General features: G+C 41.7%; 1 protein-coding gene across 1 annotated transcript in view; it reads left to right on the forward strand.

The window, feature by feature from the left end:
* Positions 1 to 17,030, forward strand: part of SCFD2 (sec1 family domain containing 2) — a 194,059-nt gene that overhangs the window by 70,937 nt on the left and 106,092 nt on the right. Inside the window, exon 5 of the mRNA XM_065697335.1 lies at positions 15,098 to 15,347. Within this exon, the coding sequence (XP_065553407.1) occupies positions 15,098 to 15,347 (250 nt within the window). The remainder of the gene's footprint in view (positions 1 to 15,097; positions 15,348 to 17,030) is intronic.

Below are 17,030 nucleotides of genomic sequence, written 5' to 3' on the forward strand. Positions count from 1 at the left end.
GCCATTGGGAAGCAGTAAACGCAACCTAAGTAGCTTCATTTTCCTTTTCTAGCGCTTCTGCCAAGGATCACCTAAGCCCTCACGAAAGTTCTGCTAAATAGAAGAAAACTTGCACTTAACGTATGTGTTTGCCTTTAGTGGCTAATGGAACGTTTGTGCCATATATTCACATCATCTTTAATTTCAGACATGAAGTGTATGGCAACTTATGTGTTTTCTTTGAGGAATTTGGTTTGTCAGAGAAGCATCTGGTTTATGTAAATGAGAAAGGAATTTGGTACAGGAGAAGGCAATTGCAAAAGTAGTATCTGTACAGTCTGCATCAGTAGTGCAGCTACATTTTGTAGAGAGTGTGGCTGTTACCTATGTAAGTGCTGTCCCTTTGTCAGTGTTCTGTGTTCACGAACGTCTTTTCCTCCCCCAAATTAAAAAAAAATATAAAAATGGTAAAAATAATAAATATAAAAGAAGGAAAGAAGGCCAAGCAGCATGTCTGCCCCAGGAATTCTCGGGGTGTTGGAGTAATTGCTGCAGAAAGCTGAAGCTCAGCCTGGGTCGGTTTCCCGGAGGCAGCTCTGCTCGCAGCAGCGCTCCCACACTGCCATCTGCAGGGACACGGGCCCGCCGCCGCAGCCCGAGCAGGGCGCCGGGGGCACCTCGTAGCTGGTCCTGGTTTCAAGTCCTGCCGGAGGGTGACGCGTGGAGCTGGGCCGTGGCCGGTGATTTTTGTTTGTCCCGCTCTTCTGCGTCCTTAATGACAGACACACGTCCCGCGGTGCGGCTTGTGGATGTCCGGTGCGAGCGCTGGCTTCCTTCCAAACCAGATGTAGAGGTCCACAGACTCCTGTTCTTTTGCATAAAGCAGGCCAGTAATTCACCTTAATAAATTCAAAGCGCCGCAGAGCGCAGAGAAGCAGTTCTTGTAACCAAGGTTAATCATTGTTTTAAATCTGGCTCTGACTCTTCGTGTTTTTATTAAAATGATTTTTGGTGGCATTTCTGTTGCGTGTTTTCTGATGTGGAAAAACAAATCAAACCCCACTTATCACGTGAACCATTGTTAAAGTCAGCAGTAGTCCTCTGTGTAAAATCTGCCAGTAAAAGCTGGGAGGATGGGGATTAAACCTGGAGCACATTAAATTAGTTCCAGTCTATCCCGAGCAGGCTCTGCCTTGCTTGCTTAGGCAGGCAAAACGGAAACAGGCAGTTTATAACAAGGCTGGTTTAAAAACTGTGGGGTTCATTTGAAAAAGATTTATATCCCCCACTTATATAAACATTACAAATGTGGGCTGCAAGCAGGAGGCAAATCTTTATCGAAATCTCTTTAAGAGCTTTTTCGTTGTGAATAAAATGGACAGCATGTCCTCTTGTTTGAAGGCTCGCCAATATTTGTACACTAATCTTTTCTCAGTGCTCTCACTAATTAAAATAATGGCTGAGGGTAGAACAGTGAGACCACCAACTGGTAATTTGCTGGCATCTGACAGAAGTGGTGTTGGCTGAGGTGGCGGGGGGAAATGGTTTGGAGGCAGGAGAGAAGCTTGTCCTGAGACTGGTTTAGGTTTTCTGTGGTGGTTATTAAAGAAAAAGTGAAATTTTAAAGAGCAAACAACTGTGTCTGGATTTATCGCCTCTCACCCCCCTTCCCTGGAGGATGCTGCTGTTCTTAAACAGTAGCATAGAAATTCTGCGGGGTTTGTGATCCTTGCTACGGCCTGCAGCACTGTCTGCTGGGAGGGTCAGAATGTTTGCTTCAGGAAAACTATAAAGTAGTCTGGGATGCAAGGGTACCTGCTGATGGCTGGAGCAGCTACTCGCATTGTGGTAAATGCTCCATCCCTGGCAGTGTTCAAGGCCAGGCTGAACAGAGTCTTGGGTGACAGGATCTAGTGAGAGGTGTCCCTGCCTATGGCAGGTGGTTACGACTAGGTGATCTTAAGGTCCTTTCCAACCCAACCCATTCTGTGATCCTATGATTCTGTGATTGTAACATTTGGGAGTAACTTAATTGTGATGATGTTGTTTTGAAAGTTTATTTTTAGAAGGATTAAATATACATTAGTGCAGTAAAACCCCCTATTTTTACTTTCAGTGTTTACTCAAAATTTCATTTCTTGCTGTTGCAATACCATTTGACTTGGTTTATTTAGGGTATATGTTATGAGAGATGTCCAGATCCTGGATTTAACAGAAAGTGCTTTTCATATTTCATTTTGATGCTAATAAACAGTGTCCAAAAGAGCTCTGTAATACTAGTCTGCCTTCCAAAGTAGGAGCCAAGTCTTAGATAAATTACTTAAAGTATTTTGTGAGTTGTAACATATAACCAGGATCCTCTGGATTCTCTCATTTAAACAATGGTTTCTCATACCTCTTATTTTTTTGCTACCGTGGCGTCTCCATATAGGATATCACTTATGCCCCAAATATCTGATTCTCATGTCTTGAGAGCGGATTGACAGACGGCTTGTTAGGAAAGCAGGAGCTTTCTGTACTGCAGGTGGGGTGAAGAATTTTCTAGTAGTTGCCAAGAAAGAAATCAGTCTTTTTTCTGCTCCCATAGTGGTATGCAGACACTGCAGTAGAAGCCATGACCAGTAGAGACTGGAAGCGTTCCCACCCTGAGGTGTGTGGAGCCAGATAAGAGCAATAGAAATTATATCAGAGGGCTGTATTTTCTGTCTTGCAAGAGCTGTGTAAAAGAGGCTGCAAGGTAGTCATACCCATGCTGGCTTTTAAAAAGAAGCCAGTTAATACTGAGCTCCATCCTGTGACAGCTTGACCACTATTGATACTCAAACTGAATAGGTTGCAGCGGGCTCAGAGCGTGCCTCTGCTCACTGTGCTGTGATTTGCAGTGTATGTGGGGGCTGCAAAGTGAATTATTTGCTGCATTGAGTGTTATTACTTATACCTGGGGCTCAGTGTCAGACTCTCAGAGCACCTTAATGCTTGTAGTGTGAGGAAGCTACTGCTGCTTATGGGTGGAGGAAAGCGAGAAGCTCGCAGTTGGACATGGAGATCAGCATCGAACTCCAGAATCCCAGTGTGGTGCCTGGTCACTGGGCCATGCCTCCTTTCTTTCCTACCAAAATCACAATGGAGAAGTAGAAAACACCTTGGTACTTCCACCATATTGCATATACAACTGAAACTGGGAGCGGAGTGGTGGTGGTATTTGTTGGATTTGTTTTGTGGGGGGTTTTGGGGGTCGTACAACCACCCTTTCTTTACCTTTTCTTGAGGTCTGAATTGTAAGTGTTACAGCTCAGCACGTTCTGGTATTCTCCTGGAATAATTAAAAAAGAAATAAATAGAAAAGTTAATATAAAGGTAGCTTAAGTCATGTGTGGGCTTATGTTTAAGGCTGGGGTTTTCTTTCTACTTAAAATGAGAGGGAATATACGTTTCTCCAGATCTTCAGAGAGAAACTTGAACATAAGAAATCCTTTCTGCTCGAAGCAACTAGGAAATATATACGAAAGTAACAGAAAACTTCTGAAGTTCCTTAAATGTTTGGAATGACATGCATGATTTAAGTGTTTTTAGATATTGGGACCAGATGTCCCGTGCTTGTGTCGGCTCCCTATGCACAAATGTGATATCATGAGGGGTAGTTATGCTGACTCAGGCCTTCAGCTGAGTGGGAGGGAAATCTCAGGGGGACAGAAAGCCAGGACTGTTTTTCTAGTTGTAGCTCGTGCTGGACAAAACGGGCAGGAGGAAGTATGGCAGGAGCAATCCCTGGCAGCAGCCGTGCCTTCACATGGCCCTTGCAGCTGGTGGGGGAAAGCAGCTCCATCCTTTCTCCATCCACAGCAAGGAGCCAGCTGCAAATGCACTGCCAGTGCCACCCAGCATGGCCTGGCCCCATGGGGAAATGATGGGAGCCAAAAGAGGAGAGGACTTGCTGCATGCCAGCTGTGGAAGGGGCATGTGTGCCATGGGACATGGAGCATCATGACTGACAAGCAGGTGTTGGGTATATACTTTCTAATAACTGGTGTGCTAAAAGGTCATACACCCATGCACAAGCATGCCCAGCGCAGGGTGCGAATGTGTTCACCACTGATTGGAAATACCAGCCTCGAGAATTCAGTTAAGGAGGTGAAGGAGCAGCTCGTAGGCAATCAAATTACACTGACCATGAAGAGAGAGCTACTAGCTTTTAGAGCAGAAAAAGAATCCAGAATGGAACGAGAAGATTAAAAAGAGTGGGATTTCAAAAGTTTTTCACTTTAGCACTGTCACAGTGGAAAAATAATTGTCATTTTGCCTATGCCTGTGTTTCACTTTCTGTTTTATATTAGAAATATGATGAGAATCATTGCAGCTGCAGTTCTAGCACATCTGTAGGGAAAAAAACCACATTCTTTACTTTGAAGTATTACTGTTGTTTCTGCTATCCACTGCTTTCTGAAGGGTGGTACGTTCTGATTAATTTTTAATGGCAGTGGAAAAATGGACAGAAAACTTAAGGTTTTAACCTGATACATTCTATAGGATGAACTGAGATATAGTTGTATAATTATACAATTGTTTTATTCTTCCCAAGCTGCAAAAGGGAAGGAAAATGTTCTTCCTTGTGCAAATCGTGCCACAGTGAGCATTCTCCAGTGAAGATGTCCTATCAATGAAAGATTCCTTCCACACTCAAAAATGAATGAGGGGCTCATAAGTTACAAACTTACTCATGCGTGTGACATCTGCCTTTAATCACCGTGAAAGCCTGAATCCTGTTTAAAGCATGGTGAGCCTTGTACAAGGGCTAGAAATGTCAGTACTCTATTGTGATAACATTTACTGTACTGATTAACAGCCGCGGTGCTCTGCAGTGGACTGATAATCTGCCTTCGCCTGTCTTTGTGTTGCCATTCTGTCTCCTTCCTGTGGTTCCAGCCGGGACTGTGGGCAGAGCAGTGGGATCTTCTCCTGTGCGAGCCTCCCATGTCCATGTATTTTTGCTTTGTGGTTTATGTCATATATTATGTCTTCCCATATCTGTGTATCAAAGTATAAAACATTTTAAAGACATGGCTAAACATTTCCAAGTTAGCTACTGTTTAAATTTGTGTTTGTAAAATGCAGTAACGTGATCCATCCATATGAGGTGGTCATATAATTCAGATGCTGGATCTGGATCTGAATTATAAGACCATCTCATACAAGTTGATGTTTTACATGGCTTTCAAGTTTCTTGACTCTTCTTAGTTTCAATTCCTAGTATTTTGGTAAGTTCCAACAGTTTTTGGCAGGTATGTTTATCTTTACGGCAGATTCTCACTAAGTTTATTGGTCTTCTCTTTAAGAAAAGAAGCAAAAAAATAGGGAAAGAGAATTCTGCTTTGCTTAGATCTGCATCCATTTCCATTGAAATTGTCAACAGAAAATTGGGTCTCAAGGATACTGGGAAATGGGGTATGTTTTGGTCAAAACAGTACCCTTATTCAGCGTCTCTTATGTACTAGTATAATCTCTAAGCATCAGTTAAAAGCTATTAGGCGTATGTTTGGCCCTAACTTAGTTGGAATCATGACTTGTAGGATGCTTGTCGGAAACTGGCATTGGTGCTTAAGGCGGTGTATGATAGATGTCCTGATTGTCTGTTAATATCAAATTTCCAGGGGCAGAAGCTGACTGGACTTGTTATTAAAAGTTTGATGATGATATTAGAAGTTTAAGGTAACACACTTAAACACAAGAAGCAACAGCGTTAAGAAAACAGATTTCTTTCAAATGAACCCAAGCAGTCATGTGGCCTTCAAACTCCTTTTTGTTTTTCACCCATTAGGATTTGTTTTCCCATTTTACCCCTGTCCTAGGCCATCTCATTTTTTCATTTCTGGTACCAGTGTGCACCATGGACTGACCCAACACCAAAAGTCTGGAGGTTTCCCTCTAGCCCTCAGGAGATTCTGGAACATCTGATGTTAGACTGGCGTAGGAGTGAAGGATGATGCATAGAACAAAGGGCTGAGAGAGAAGAGGTGCCTCAAAAGGCAAGAATGTGGAGGAAAAGGCACAAGATGGGGTTGTTTTAACTGTCAGTCTTCTTTTATAACTTACTGCTGTGTGCCAGCCCTCACAGCATGTCCAGTATTGCAGTGTGTATTACCTTTATCCTGTCTTCTATTTCTAAAGTATTTTTCCTTCGCAGTTCACAATTCTTTTCACTGCAATTAAGCACTGTGCCAAAGGGTTTATGGTTTTATTCACCAGATGCATTTTATGTATAGTGGTTTATTGCGTGAGACAGCTGAGTTTGTGCTTTCTGCTTGCTTTCTGTTCTTTCACCCTCCAAAGTCTTTCTGAAATACGCATGCCACTGAGTACACCTCCTCTAACTCGAGAATTGGAAAAATCAGTTTCAACTTCCCTCTTTCCTCCGGTGCCTTTCTTGAGTAGATTGTACTCTGAAAATTTCTTCTGTCTGAAGAGACACACATAAACTGTTATTCTTCCTTTTGATATGCCAGCTGTCTTTCATTCTGATAAAATTTACTCGTTCAGTTGTTTTGTAACTCTCTCCAACAGTATCTCTGGTTTTCCATAGCCTCTTAGAAATGTGGACACTGGAACTGAGCACAATATATTTAAACCTGATAGTGCCACACACTGTAATAATCCCGCTCCCCTAGTTCTTTCCCCTAGATACTGTATTTTGTAGTTATACTGGTCCTTTTGCCATGGCTTTGAGGTAAGTATGTCCATTCTGGATTGGATCAAAAATGTAGCTGAGCTAGTTTGCTTTTTCTAACCATATACAAAAGCAGCTGCCTGCAGAAGATGAAGAAGGCAAGGTTATATGATACTGTCCCAGCTCTGACCATTCTGAGTTCTAGAACAGATGTGGTTTCTGTGTGTTTACTAATATTTGATGGAAATTTTTTCCCTTATGATTTTTCCCATCATCTTTATGAACCCAAGCAAGAATTTAGCAACACAACAGCCTTTGGCAAGGAGTTGCACATCTGAGCAAATTGCATGGAGAGCTACCTCTGTTTGATTTGCTTTTTAAACAGGTTTCTACCACCGTTGTTTATTGCCCCTTAGTTCTTGTGTTGGAAAGGAGAGTGAGCTTTCTCTAGTCCACTCGTGACTTTTTAGACCTTTTACCACATCTGGGTCATCTGTTCTTCCAACCTGAAGGGTTATAGCTATTGATGTAAGCAGGGATTCATGTCCTTTTCTTTGTCCAGAGCATCTGTCAAATCTTTTTGAGTAACCATCTCCCGGCATAGAATCCCCTCCTCCTGCAGAAATGGTCTTCACTATTTAATGACTGATTTGGTTGTACTATATTTTTCTTGCTTTATACCCCTTACGTTTGTTTTCTGTCCCTGTGGATTCTTATCCTTGGCTTTGTAGTGACTGAATGCTTTCCCATTGTTCTCCTCAAAGCCCATGTGAGTTTTAACCTCCCAGGATATTATGTTATCCCCATAACCTTTTTTTAAGTTTTGAACTCCTGCCATCTTCTGGCAGTTTTCCCAATATTCCATGGCTCATAAAAGCAAACAAACAACCTCCAAAAGCCACACACAAAAAAATCCTGATATGCATAGCACCAAGATCTTTCTCTGATACATGTTTTGACTGTGCCTGTACTCCTTTTTCATGCTTCTGACACCGTTTTTGCTGTGCTGATTCATGGTTTTACCAAGCACATCTGTAGAAGTCATCACAGCTAAAAGCTTTTGACTGAGGAGGTTGGAAGTACTCCCTTTTTAACTTGCTGATGAGTCTCTTATGTCAGACATGCAGTGATTTAAGTAAAATTGTCCTTATCCTTGCAGAGCTTTGTCTAATAAAATCCAGACTTATTAAATATCCTTTTTTTTTCGGTATGCTGTTGCTGCTGAGCCCCCATGAACCCATTAAAATCTCTTAACACAGCTGTACACTTACATGGTTTCCAAAGAGAGAAGGAAAAAATGGACAATATGATGTAATGATACATCGCCAGACAGCATAACTCACTGGGATGAGGTGATTTCTGTACTGTGAAAGATTAGATATCAGTGGGTTTATTAGAAACTTTTGTGATGGCCTTTAAATGTTCTCAGAATGGATGTGTAAGTCTTGCAGTGCTGACATAGTAACTGAATCTGCGTCTTGTAACACAAGAAATGAAAATAATGAGAGAAGTTACAAGATGATTGAAAATGGGAAGTGCTCAGTAAAGACAGGAGAAAGGTGGTAAGAGGAAATTTGATTATGTTGTTCAAAATATAATTTATGTCCTAAGAAGTTAAGTTAAAGAAAAATAGTGGAACATACTACTTTGGCAATGGGTTCTAGATGGAATCCAATTGCTTAGGTCATAATCATGGGCTAGGGAGTTATTGGCTGAAAGAACTGTTCTGTGCTTTGCTTTTGTTGTTGTTTTAGAAATGCTGGGGCTTGAACAGCTTGTTTGAAATAGCTTTGTTGTTATCACATATTAGCTGCTAAGTGTCAGCGGTGTGTTTGTGAAATTATGCAGGAGACATGTTAAAAAAGTGCAAAAAGTCTCTGAGCAGAAGAGCTTACAAATGTTGTGCTTTTTAAAAGCTTTGTGTTGCAAGTTAATTTTTCTTGTCTTTGACTCCTCACTATGTCTTGCAGTAAGTGCTAACATCCTGAGCAGGTATTGAGCAGGTATAAATTGGCAAAGGACTGTTGATGTCTGTAGTGTTGACTGATAGACACCAATTAAGAATCTGGCCATATGACAGCATATTGAAGAAGTCATCCAAAGAGCAGGTAATTATTTATACAATTTTCTTTTGTATCTCTTGGCAACCTTAAGCTCTAGTTCATATAGGCTTCAAGCCAGCTCTGTTACAGAAGGAAGCAGTCCAATCCTTGGCTTTCATGGCTAATGTAAGTGTTTCTGTGGCCAAGCAATAAACCCGAGAAGAGAACCAGTCTGGTCAAAATGATTTGTTTTAATGCACAGTCACAGAAATACTTCAGCAGGGGCAGAAGGAAGAGGCTGCTGTGGTGGGCAGAAGGCAAGAATGAAGGCCAATTGGGAGAGCATGCACGTAGAGTGAATGTGAATCTGTGTCTTTGACAGCATGAGCCAGGTTAAAAATAGCTTTTAAAAAGCTTTTTCTTTTTTCTTTTTATTTGTTTACGGCCGAATTTTAAGACTGTCTACAAGGGCTGCCTGGAAATCGTCTCTGCAGTTTTGAGAATATAGTTCCTGGGGCAGTGTTCAGAGTGGGTGATAAATGCAGAGAAGGGGACAGGAGGTAGAATTGGCTCCGCAGGGATATTTCATTAGTGACAAGAGGAGTCATTAAGATTAATGACAGGGGAGAAAAGTCCTAGATGCTTTTAGTGTTTCCTGTGTCTCTCACTAGCAGTTTAGTTCTCTGCTATTTTCTTTATACGCATGTTCTTGGTGGATTTCTGTATCATCTGTCTATCAAGCGAGTAGACAGACACTGCCATTAAAAAGAGGATGATGCAAGTCTCTTGGTATTGGGAGGGGCAAGTCATAAACCTGTTCTGGTCCTGAACAAAATGCAATGTGATCTTTCTCCTTTAATGACTTAGACTTTTGTGTTTTTTTACTGGAAGTGGCCATTTACTGCCAGCTTCTCACACCTCCACTCTCAAGCGGTTGTGAGTTTGCTGGATGCTTTGTCTGCTTTCCCCTAAGGCTAAAGTTTGCTCCTTCCCTGTGCAAGACTAGGCTTTGTCAGCCTTCCTCAGCTGGAAACATAAGTTTGAGACTAAAACTTTTCTGACATCCAAACTCACTTCCTGCAAAAGGAAGTGTACAGACGGTGGACTTCAGTTATCAAAATTATTTCATCCTCTTCTTAAATAGCCTGCCTGAATAATTGGATGCTATATATTTTGACACTGACAAATTGAGGGGTTTCATAATGGCAAGGGTGTAGTACTTCGAAGACATTCAGGTTTTATGTTGTGTTTTGGGTCAGTTGTTCTTCAATCATACCCAACAGATATGTAAAGAGAAGACAAAGAGAAGGTACATTTTTATCAAAACCTTCCCATGTCAGTAATTAGAATGATTTATAAGCTTCATATGGAAAAACATAATTTGCGTGGTAAGATCATACTTACTGATCTATTGTGTCAAATCACCAGTCACCTGTAGGCCACATAATGAAAACTAAATACGTGAAGTGATTGTTCTGCTGAGAGTAAGGAGTACAGACATCTTCTCACCCATATGGAAATTACATGCAATCAACCTCAAATCTCAGATGGCCAGACAGTGTAAAATAATGTGTAACAGAACTGCAGCATTTGATTTATGGGCAGCTGAGCACTGCAGGCAGCTAAGATTCCTCCTTTAACTTGGCAGCGCCTCACATTTTTGCTAAAATGACTACTGCGGCAGGGATCTGCTGCCGTCAAAGGGTCTGAGTGGGTTTTGCCTACCCATAAGATACTCCTTTGGTGCCATTGTCACTTTTAGCAGCTACAATATTCTGCTTTTGTCTGGCTAGTGGGGACACTAATAGGCTGCCTGGAAAAATCATGAAACACAAGATGTCAAACCCAGGTAAAACAGGACAAATGGAAAAGAGCAACATTGGAAAGCTGCTTATTACACAACTCACGAGCCCTCTTTTCCCACCTAAGCTATCAATTAAGCTTCTATTAAACAACTAAGTCATTGTGCATGTGCATTGTGCATGTGCAGGAACATTGTGTAGCAAATGACCCAAGGGCCTGCGAGTTCCCACTGACCCTTTTGCTGGTTTTACCTGCAGCTGGGTTTTGGTGTTGTTTTTTAGTTTTGTTTTCCCAGTAAAATTCCTCACTGTTGCAGAGTTGTGTGTTCCCATTCCAAAAAGTTCTGTTAACTCATATGACCTCTGAAGGATTTAAGCATGTTTTGCTTCCTAAGCGGAAAGCCACTAGAATATTTACATAGTGAAGTAGTCTCCAAAGATTTATCTCCTCCTTCCTCCTTGATTTTAAAAGAAAATAAATTCTGCTTGCTTGAAGTTAATTTTTGCTTTAATATTTTAAATGATGTGTTGAGGACAGTGGGCTGGAAGCACAGGGATTAGAGTGCTCAGTTCTCATCTCAGTTTTGTCAGGAACACGTGTTAATTCAAGTAAACTCTGACCCTCTTCTTCTCTTCCTCCCCAGTGCACTCTGTTCTTTCTTGTACAAAAGACGTCTAATGATACATATGGCTTTAGATTCTTACAGGTTTATTTAATACTGAAAATAATGCTTCTTGCAGAAATGCAGAACATTTTTCCTTGTGCATATTACGCTTCCTCTTAATTCCTGTAGATCCTTTGAATCACACCGTAAATGTCACTTCTGAAGATCAATATCATGTTCAGTGTTTAAAAACTGCAAAAATGATTTTTGTGCTTCCTTCGCTGTCCTCGCATCTACCAAAACCTGGGCCTTTTGCAAAAATCAGCAAGCTGACGTCAGTTCGCTTACCCTCAGGGACAGTAAATTATTACACAGCTGAAGTTTTAAAAATAAATAACTAAGGAGGGTGGAGGAAAGAGATGGAAAACAACACAAATCTATCACAAACTCTCCCTGCGTTCTGAAGAATATATGGACATACATTGTTTGAATATACTGTTTGGACATTAAAATGTCCAAACAATGCGAGCAAGCAGAAGTTGTTAGTGCTTGGGCCTTAGCTGGCTCTGCATTAAGCAGCATCAATGTTTTTATACAGCCTTTGGAAAGCTCAGAATTGACCTGTTTTTATTATTTTTATTGGCTCCCTTGATGATAGACAAATGGGGCTAACCTGAGGCCAACACAGCCAGCAGGAAATTTGGGTCATGGGTAGTTACATTTTTAAAACTTGTGTTTTAGGTTTGTTCAATCAGGGTAATTGATTGATTGTTATACAGTGCAGGGAGCCCCTAAATCATCGGAGGTGGCCAGATAATGACAATATGCCAGTGGATTTTGTTTGAGGCAAATTTCCCAGCTCCCTATGGAGCTGTGCTCTGCAGTGAGGCTGCGAGTCCCTTTTTTTTCGTGCAAGTTCCAGTCCAGTTGGCCTGTTCGGACAAAATAGCCTCTGAAACTTGGCAGTTCCATTTGAAGTCCTCTGTAGTGCCATTTCCCAAGAGATAAGGGAAAAACATTCCAGAGAAGTTCATACCCCAGAAAGACCCTATGTGCGTTCTGCAGCCAACGGTTTATTATAGCTCTTTAATTTTTTTTCTCTCTTTCATTTTTACTTTGAAGATAAGAGGTGGCAATTGTTACTGTAAGTTGTTGAGTTTAACCTGCTCTACAGTAAATCATCCTGAAAGTTTAAACCCAGTTTTTTTCTTTATCATGTATGTTTGAAAGTTTGCCAGAGATGCTGTACACGTGTACTTTCAGGAGCTCAAGCAAGGCAGTTGACCCTACCGTTTTAAACGTCCTTGTGCATCCTCAGTGCTCCATGCGTATGTGTAATGTGTGCATGCTAAATAGAGTTTTTCAAGAAGTCATCTTTGGTGCTGCAGAACATGCCATGAGATGTTTAAAGATGGGGTGGAGTAGCGAATTTATGTGTTGGGAGGAGTGGGGGGAATGGATGGTGTGCCAGTCGACGGTAAATGATGTTCAGTAATACGTGGGATAGGGCTCGCCTCTCATTGCAAGTAAACTCAGTTTACTATAGATTTAGGTTTGTCATCTGTTCCAGAATAATTCCACATGTAGGTTAATGTTCGGTTCTTAGATTTTTAGGACTGATCAGGCTTTTATTCGTTATGCGTGGCTTCTTCCCAGTAGCTGCGTACCTGTGAATTCCTTGAAGTTTTGTCTTTTTCCATGGTCTGATATTTCTTGTCCTGATGTACAGATGAGAGTTTGTTTGTGTCACTTTTCAGGAAGTGAGCAGGTGATACTGAACTGAGGCAGGGCTGAGTTGGAATGTGGAAACCAACACCCTTTTCTTGAGGGTGGCTCAGCTGCCAGCATATGCCAGGCCAGTGCCAAACACCATAGGTTTGCTGTCCAGGCAGAGCAGCGCCCGGGCTTGTTGTGCATGTGATATAATGTTCCCTGCCCAAATACACATATGGTGCCAACCACTCCCTGATTTCGAAATGTTTCTTTTTGGCTCCCATATGCTTGTCACCACTGTAGATTTGTAATTTACTGCTTCAAGTCCACAGTTGCACTTACTGTTAGGTTTTGCATGTGGGTAGTTAGAAAATTCTTCTCCAAGGTGTGTATTCGCATAGAACGTAACATGACCACATTCAAGTCCCCTGAAAGATGGTTCCATGGTAAAACTTGCATGGCAGGAGCAGAGTGGGGCCCAAAGTCTGCAGAAGTGTTGTTTTGTATAGCACAGGCTGGAAAAAAGTTGCTTGAGAGGTTGAATAATTTGTGCTTTCTTTATGATTGAGATCTGTAGTAGCTCAGTGTTGGTATAAAAGTGTTGGTGTCTGAGATTGTCAAAGAACAACTAAAGCAGCAAAGAGCAACCAAAACCAGGACCCCATGAAGTGTTGTGCGGAGTATGCCAGGAGATGAAACTTTCCATTTCTGTTTTCCCAAAGTTAGACTCTGACATCCCTGCCCAGGTTTCAGAAGAAAAGTGACAGAAAAGCTCAGAACTAAATGCAATTAAAAGCAGTGATAAACCTAATTGCATGATTTTGTTATTGTGTAAACCTGCGCCTCTTCCTGGTTTGTTTTTGTATTTTGTTTACTTATTCTGAATCTCTTTAAAGAATGTATTATTGGCTGTGGTGCCTATTTACCATGACTAGTCAGTTTGACGTTACTGTGGTAACAATCAAGAATGCATGTTTGCTGACTTGGCTCTTTGGATTATAAGAGATGCAGTGTTTCGCTGTACACAATGGAACCTGAGACTCCCAGGTTTTTACAGCAGGGTGTTCGTCCTGCTTGACTTGCAGTGACCCTGCTTCTTCTCACCTGATCCCACTGCTGAGCTGCAAACCAACCCAAAGTAGAAAACTAGTGGACTAGAAATCTGTAGTAGAAATGGAGATGTCATATGCAGGTGTGCGTGTGGCGAGAGTGGCAGTTTGCCGCTATGATTAGTCACTCTACTGTCCTGAATGGCAGAGACCTGCAGGGTGGACGAAAACCTCAGCCCTGGTGTTATGTGATGTGGGTGTCAGTGTGGCACTTCAGGGGATTCATGTTTGAAGTCTCCTATTTGCAACCACAGTAAAGCTGTACAGACACTTCTCCCACAAAGATATTTCAACTACTGAGGACCTAGGACATCCCAGTATATTCTCAGTTTCCCCCTCCTTTTGTCTGCCAGCCTTCCTCTAAAGAGAGGAATGTGTATACACATTATGATCATCTTTCAGCCTCAGGGTCACTTACTTCTCCCCACTTCCACATGGCCTTTGCGTTAGTCACCTAGCAGCACATATGTGCTGTGGGAATGAGCCAAAGAAGGCTTTTTTGGTGTGGAAGACCTGTGCTACATGGCCTAAGAAGCTGGTGAGTGTGCTACAATGGAGGCAGAGAGAGAAGAGGGTCAGGGCATATGCCATGTCTCTGATTGCTTCCCTGTCCCAGAGCTCTTCTAGGAAACAGGCTGCTCTCTTAAACCACGTGCTTCACAGGTGGTTCTGTTTCTAATTTTCTGGGTTTCTGACCTGAAAGCACAGGGTCAGGTTTGCAGATGTGCTGAGAGCTTACAATAGCAACTGAAGTCAGAGGAAGCTGGGCTTTGAACTCATTGCTCAAGTACAAAATCAGGCTCAAGGAGGAGGCCTGAGACTTAGAGGAAGCATTTGACCTTGTGCTTTGTACCTTTTCTACCCATACAGCAGAGACTGATGCTCCCGTCCTCTCATCGTACTGGTACAAGATCTAATCATCAGGCTTTTCAAGTGCTAAGGTGCTGCTATCATGAGTCTCTAGAAAAAAAACTTGTAGGAAACAAACAGATTTACTGCTTGAGCAGCAAATAAGTCACACGACCATGTGCTGACAAAGGAGAATGCAAATATTGAATGAAGTTTCATTAAACAAGCACTGCTCTCATGAGAAATAATAACTTGTGGATGCAGGCAGGAGTGTGTCTGATGCGAACTGATAAGCAATACAGGAGCAATCTGACACAATCTTCCTTCTGTTTTTCAGACTATTGGCGAGTCAGAAATGCCCAGTGTTTTGAACCAGTTACTGCCAATGATCAAGCCTTACAATGAGAGGACAAAAGATGATTATACCTGTGAGGACTTCCTTGTCTTGCTTGTATACATGTATTCTGTGGTTGGAGAAGTCAAAAGTGGAAAAGAGCTGGATGCAGCTGAAGAGGAGGTGAAGACGGCCCTAGTCAAGGCCATCTGTGATGAGCCAGAGCTGTCTCCTTTGTTGCAGAAAATAACAGGTAAGATTCTGCTTGTGTGGTGAGAAATTGGATGGCTGGGAATGCGGGAACTGGGAGAAACATATAAAAGCGGCTTGACTCATCTGTGGTGCTGAGGGTACATGAGTAAGCACAAGGATTTCCTGTAGATTTGTTCCATCTCCTATGTTCATATATGCCAAATGCTGACAGGCTGTCCTTGAAGAGTGCTGAGTCTGATGAAAGCTCTACAAGTTGTTCTTTTTGTTAAAGCTTGGCTAAGTTTGCATGTTTTCATAAGGTAATCTTTTCCACAGTTTCTTTCATTGATCAGTGTAAAGTTAACCCTGGGAAGTCAAAATTAATTCTGGAAACACATTCAGTGAACCACAGTGACTTTGTGAATATGAGGAGCTGGCCTGTCTGGCGTGAAAGAAGAAATGTGTCTAAAACCAACATCGAGTTTTTGCTGAAACAACACGAACATTAGTCTTTAAAAATAGCATGCTAAGCCTTTTTTCAGATGAGCACTCACAGAGTAGGAAAGCCCTAACCTCTTGCTGCTGGTGTCACATTTTAGAAACAAATAACTGGTAAAAGTATTGGTTCAAATGAATGAACTATGGCTCAAGGGTGACGTATCTGAACGGCAGAAGGGATCTTGCTTCATTCTGTCAGTTCTGTCAGTTCTGTCAGTATTTACTTATAGTGAGCAGGTCATTGATCAGGTCTTCTTTGAGGTAGGGAACATATGGACATACATCACGTTGCTGTGAGGAGCTTACATTCCAAAGCCTATGCCAAGAATGGGCCCTAGTGGGGAGTATCATGGGAAGTGGAATAATGCTGCTGGTGGTCCCTGTGGATGCTTCTGCTTTAAAATACAGGTGTGGTCTGGCTGGTCTGCTGTGGCTGAGTGTAAAATACTTAATGGTTAATGTAGAAATGGACATGTTCAGTCATATTTGCATTGTGCTGTTATTTTAATACTTCTGGCCATGGTACCCACAGTGTTCCAGTCTTCTTGTAGACTTCTGCTCTCCTGTTTTTTGACACGTACTGTGCATCTGGTCCACTCTGTGATGCTTCCCTCGCAGCTTCAGTGATGTTTTCTACTGGATGCTGAACAGTCATTTCTAAACCTCCATTTTAATATTTTGCCTTTTCTCCTATGATTGACAGTGTTTTGAATCAGTTTTATCACTGCTTCTTCATTGTGACTAATGTAACTATAGGAAGAGTTGGAGTTTCTAAAATTTCAGATACCAAAGAGAAGCTTCATTCCTGTGTACACAGATGCTTCCCTTGTTGCTGTTTATGCTCTGAGGTTATGTAGTTGTAATCACAGATGGAGATGAAAATAGACATTGTTCTTCTCTTGTGTTCCATAACCTGTCAATGATTCTATAGTTTTTATGAAATGCTTGTATGCTTGATTTACAGTGTGCATGTTTCCTGAGTAAAAGTGAGTACCTGGGTGTTTGTTCTCAACTTCTTGGCAGATGAGGAGGTGGATGGGTATTTCCATACAAAGATTCTTTAGTTTATGAAATAAAATTACTTCTGTCTGTCTACATAGTGGGCAGACTATTAGAAGCATGGTGGGTGTCTGAAGTACTTCATCTCCTTAGGCATATGTACTCACTCTATTATGTGGATGTCTGACTATGAAAAAGAGAAAGCCTCGACACTGTACAAGAACTGTTCAGCAATAGCCAAAGCCTT

The sequence above is a fragment of the Lathamus discolor genome, chromosome 1 (genome assembly GCF_037157495.1).
Source record: "Lathamus discolor isolate bLatDis1 chromosome 1, bLatDis1.hap1, whole genome shotgun sequence".
NCBI classification, from domain to species: domain Eukaryota; kingdom Metazoa; phylum Chordata; class Aves; order Psittaciformes; family Psittacidae; genus Lathamus; species Lathamus discolor.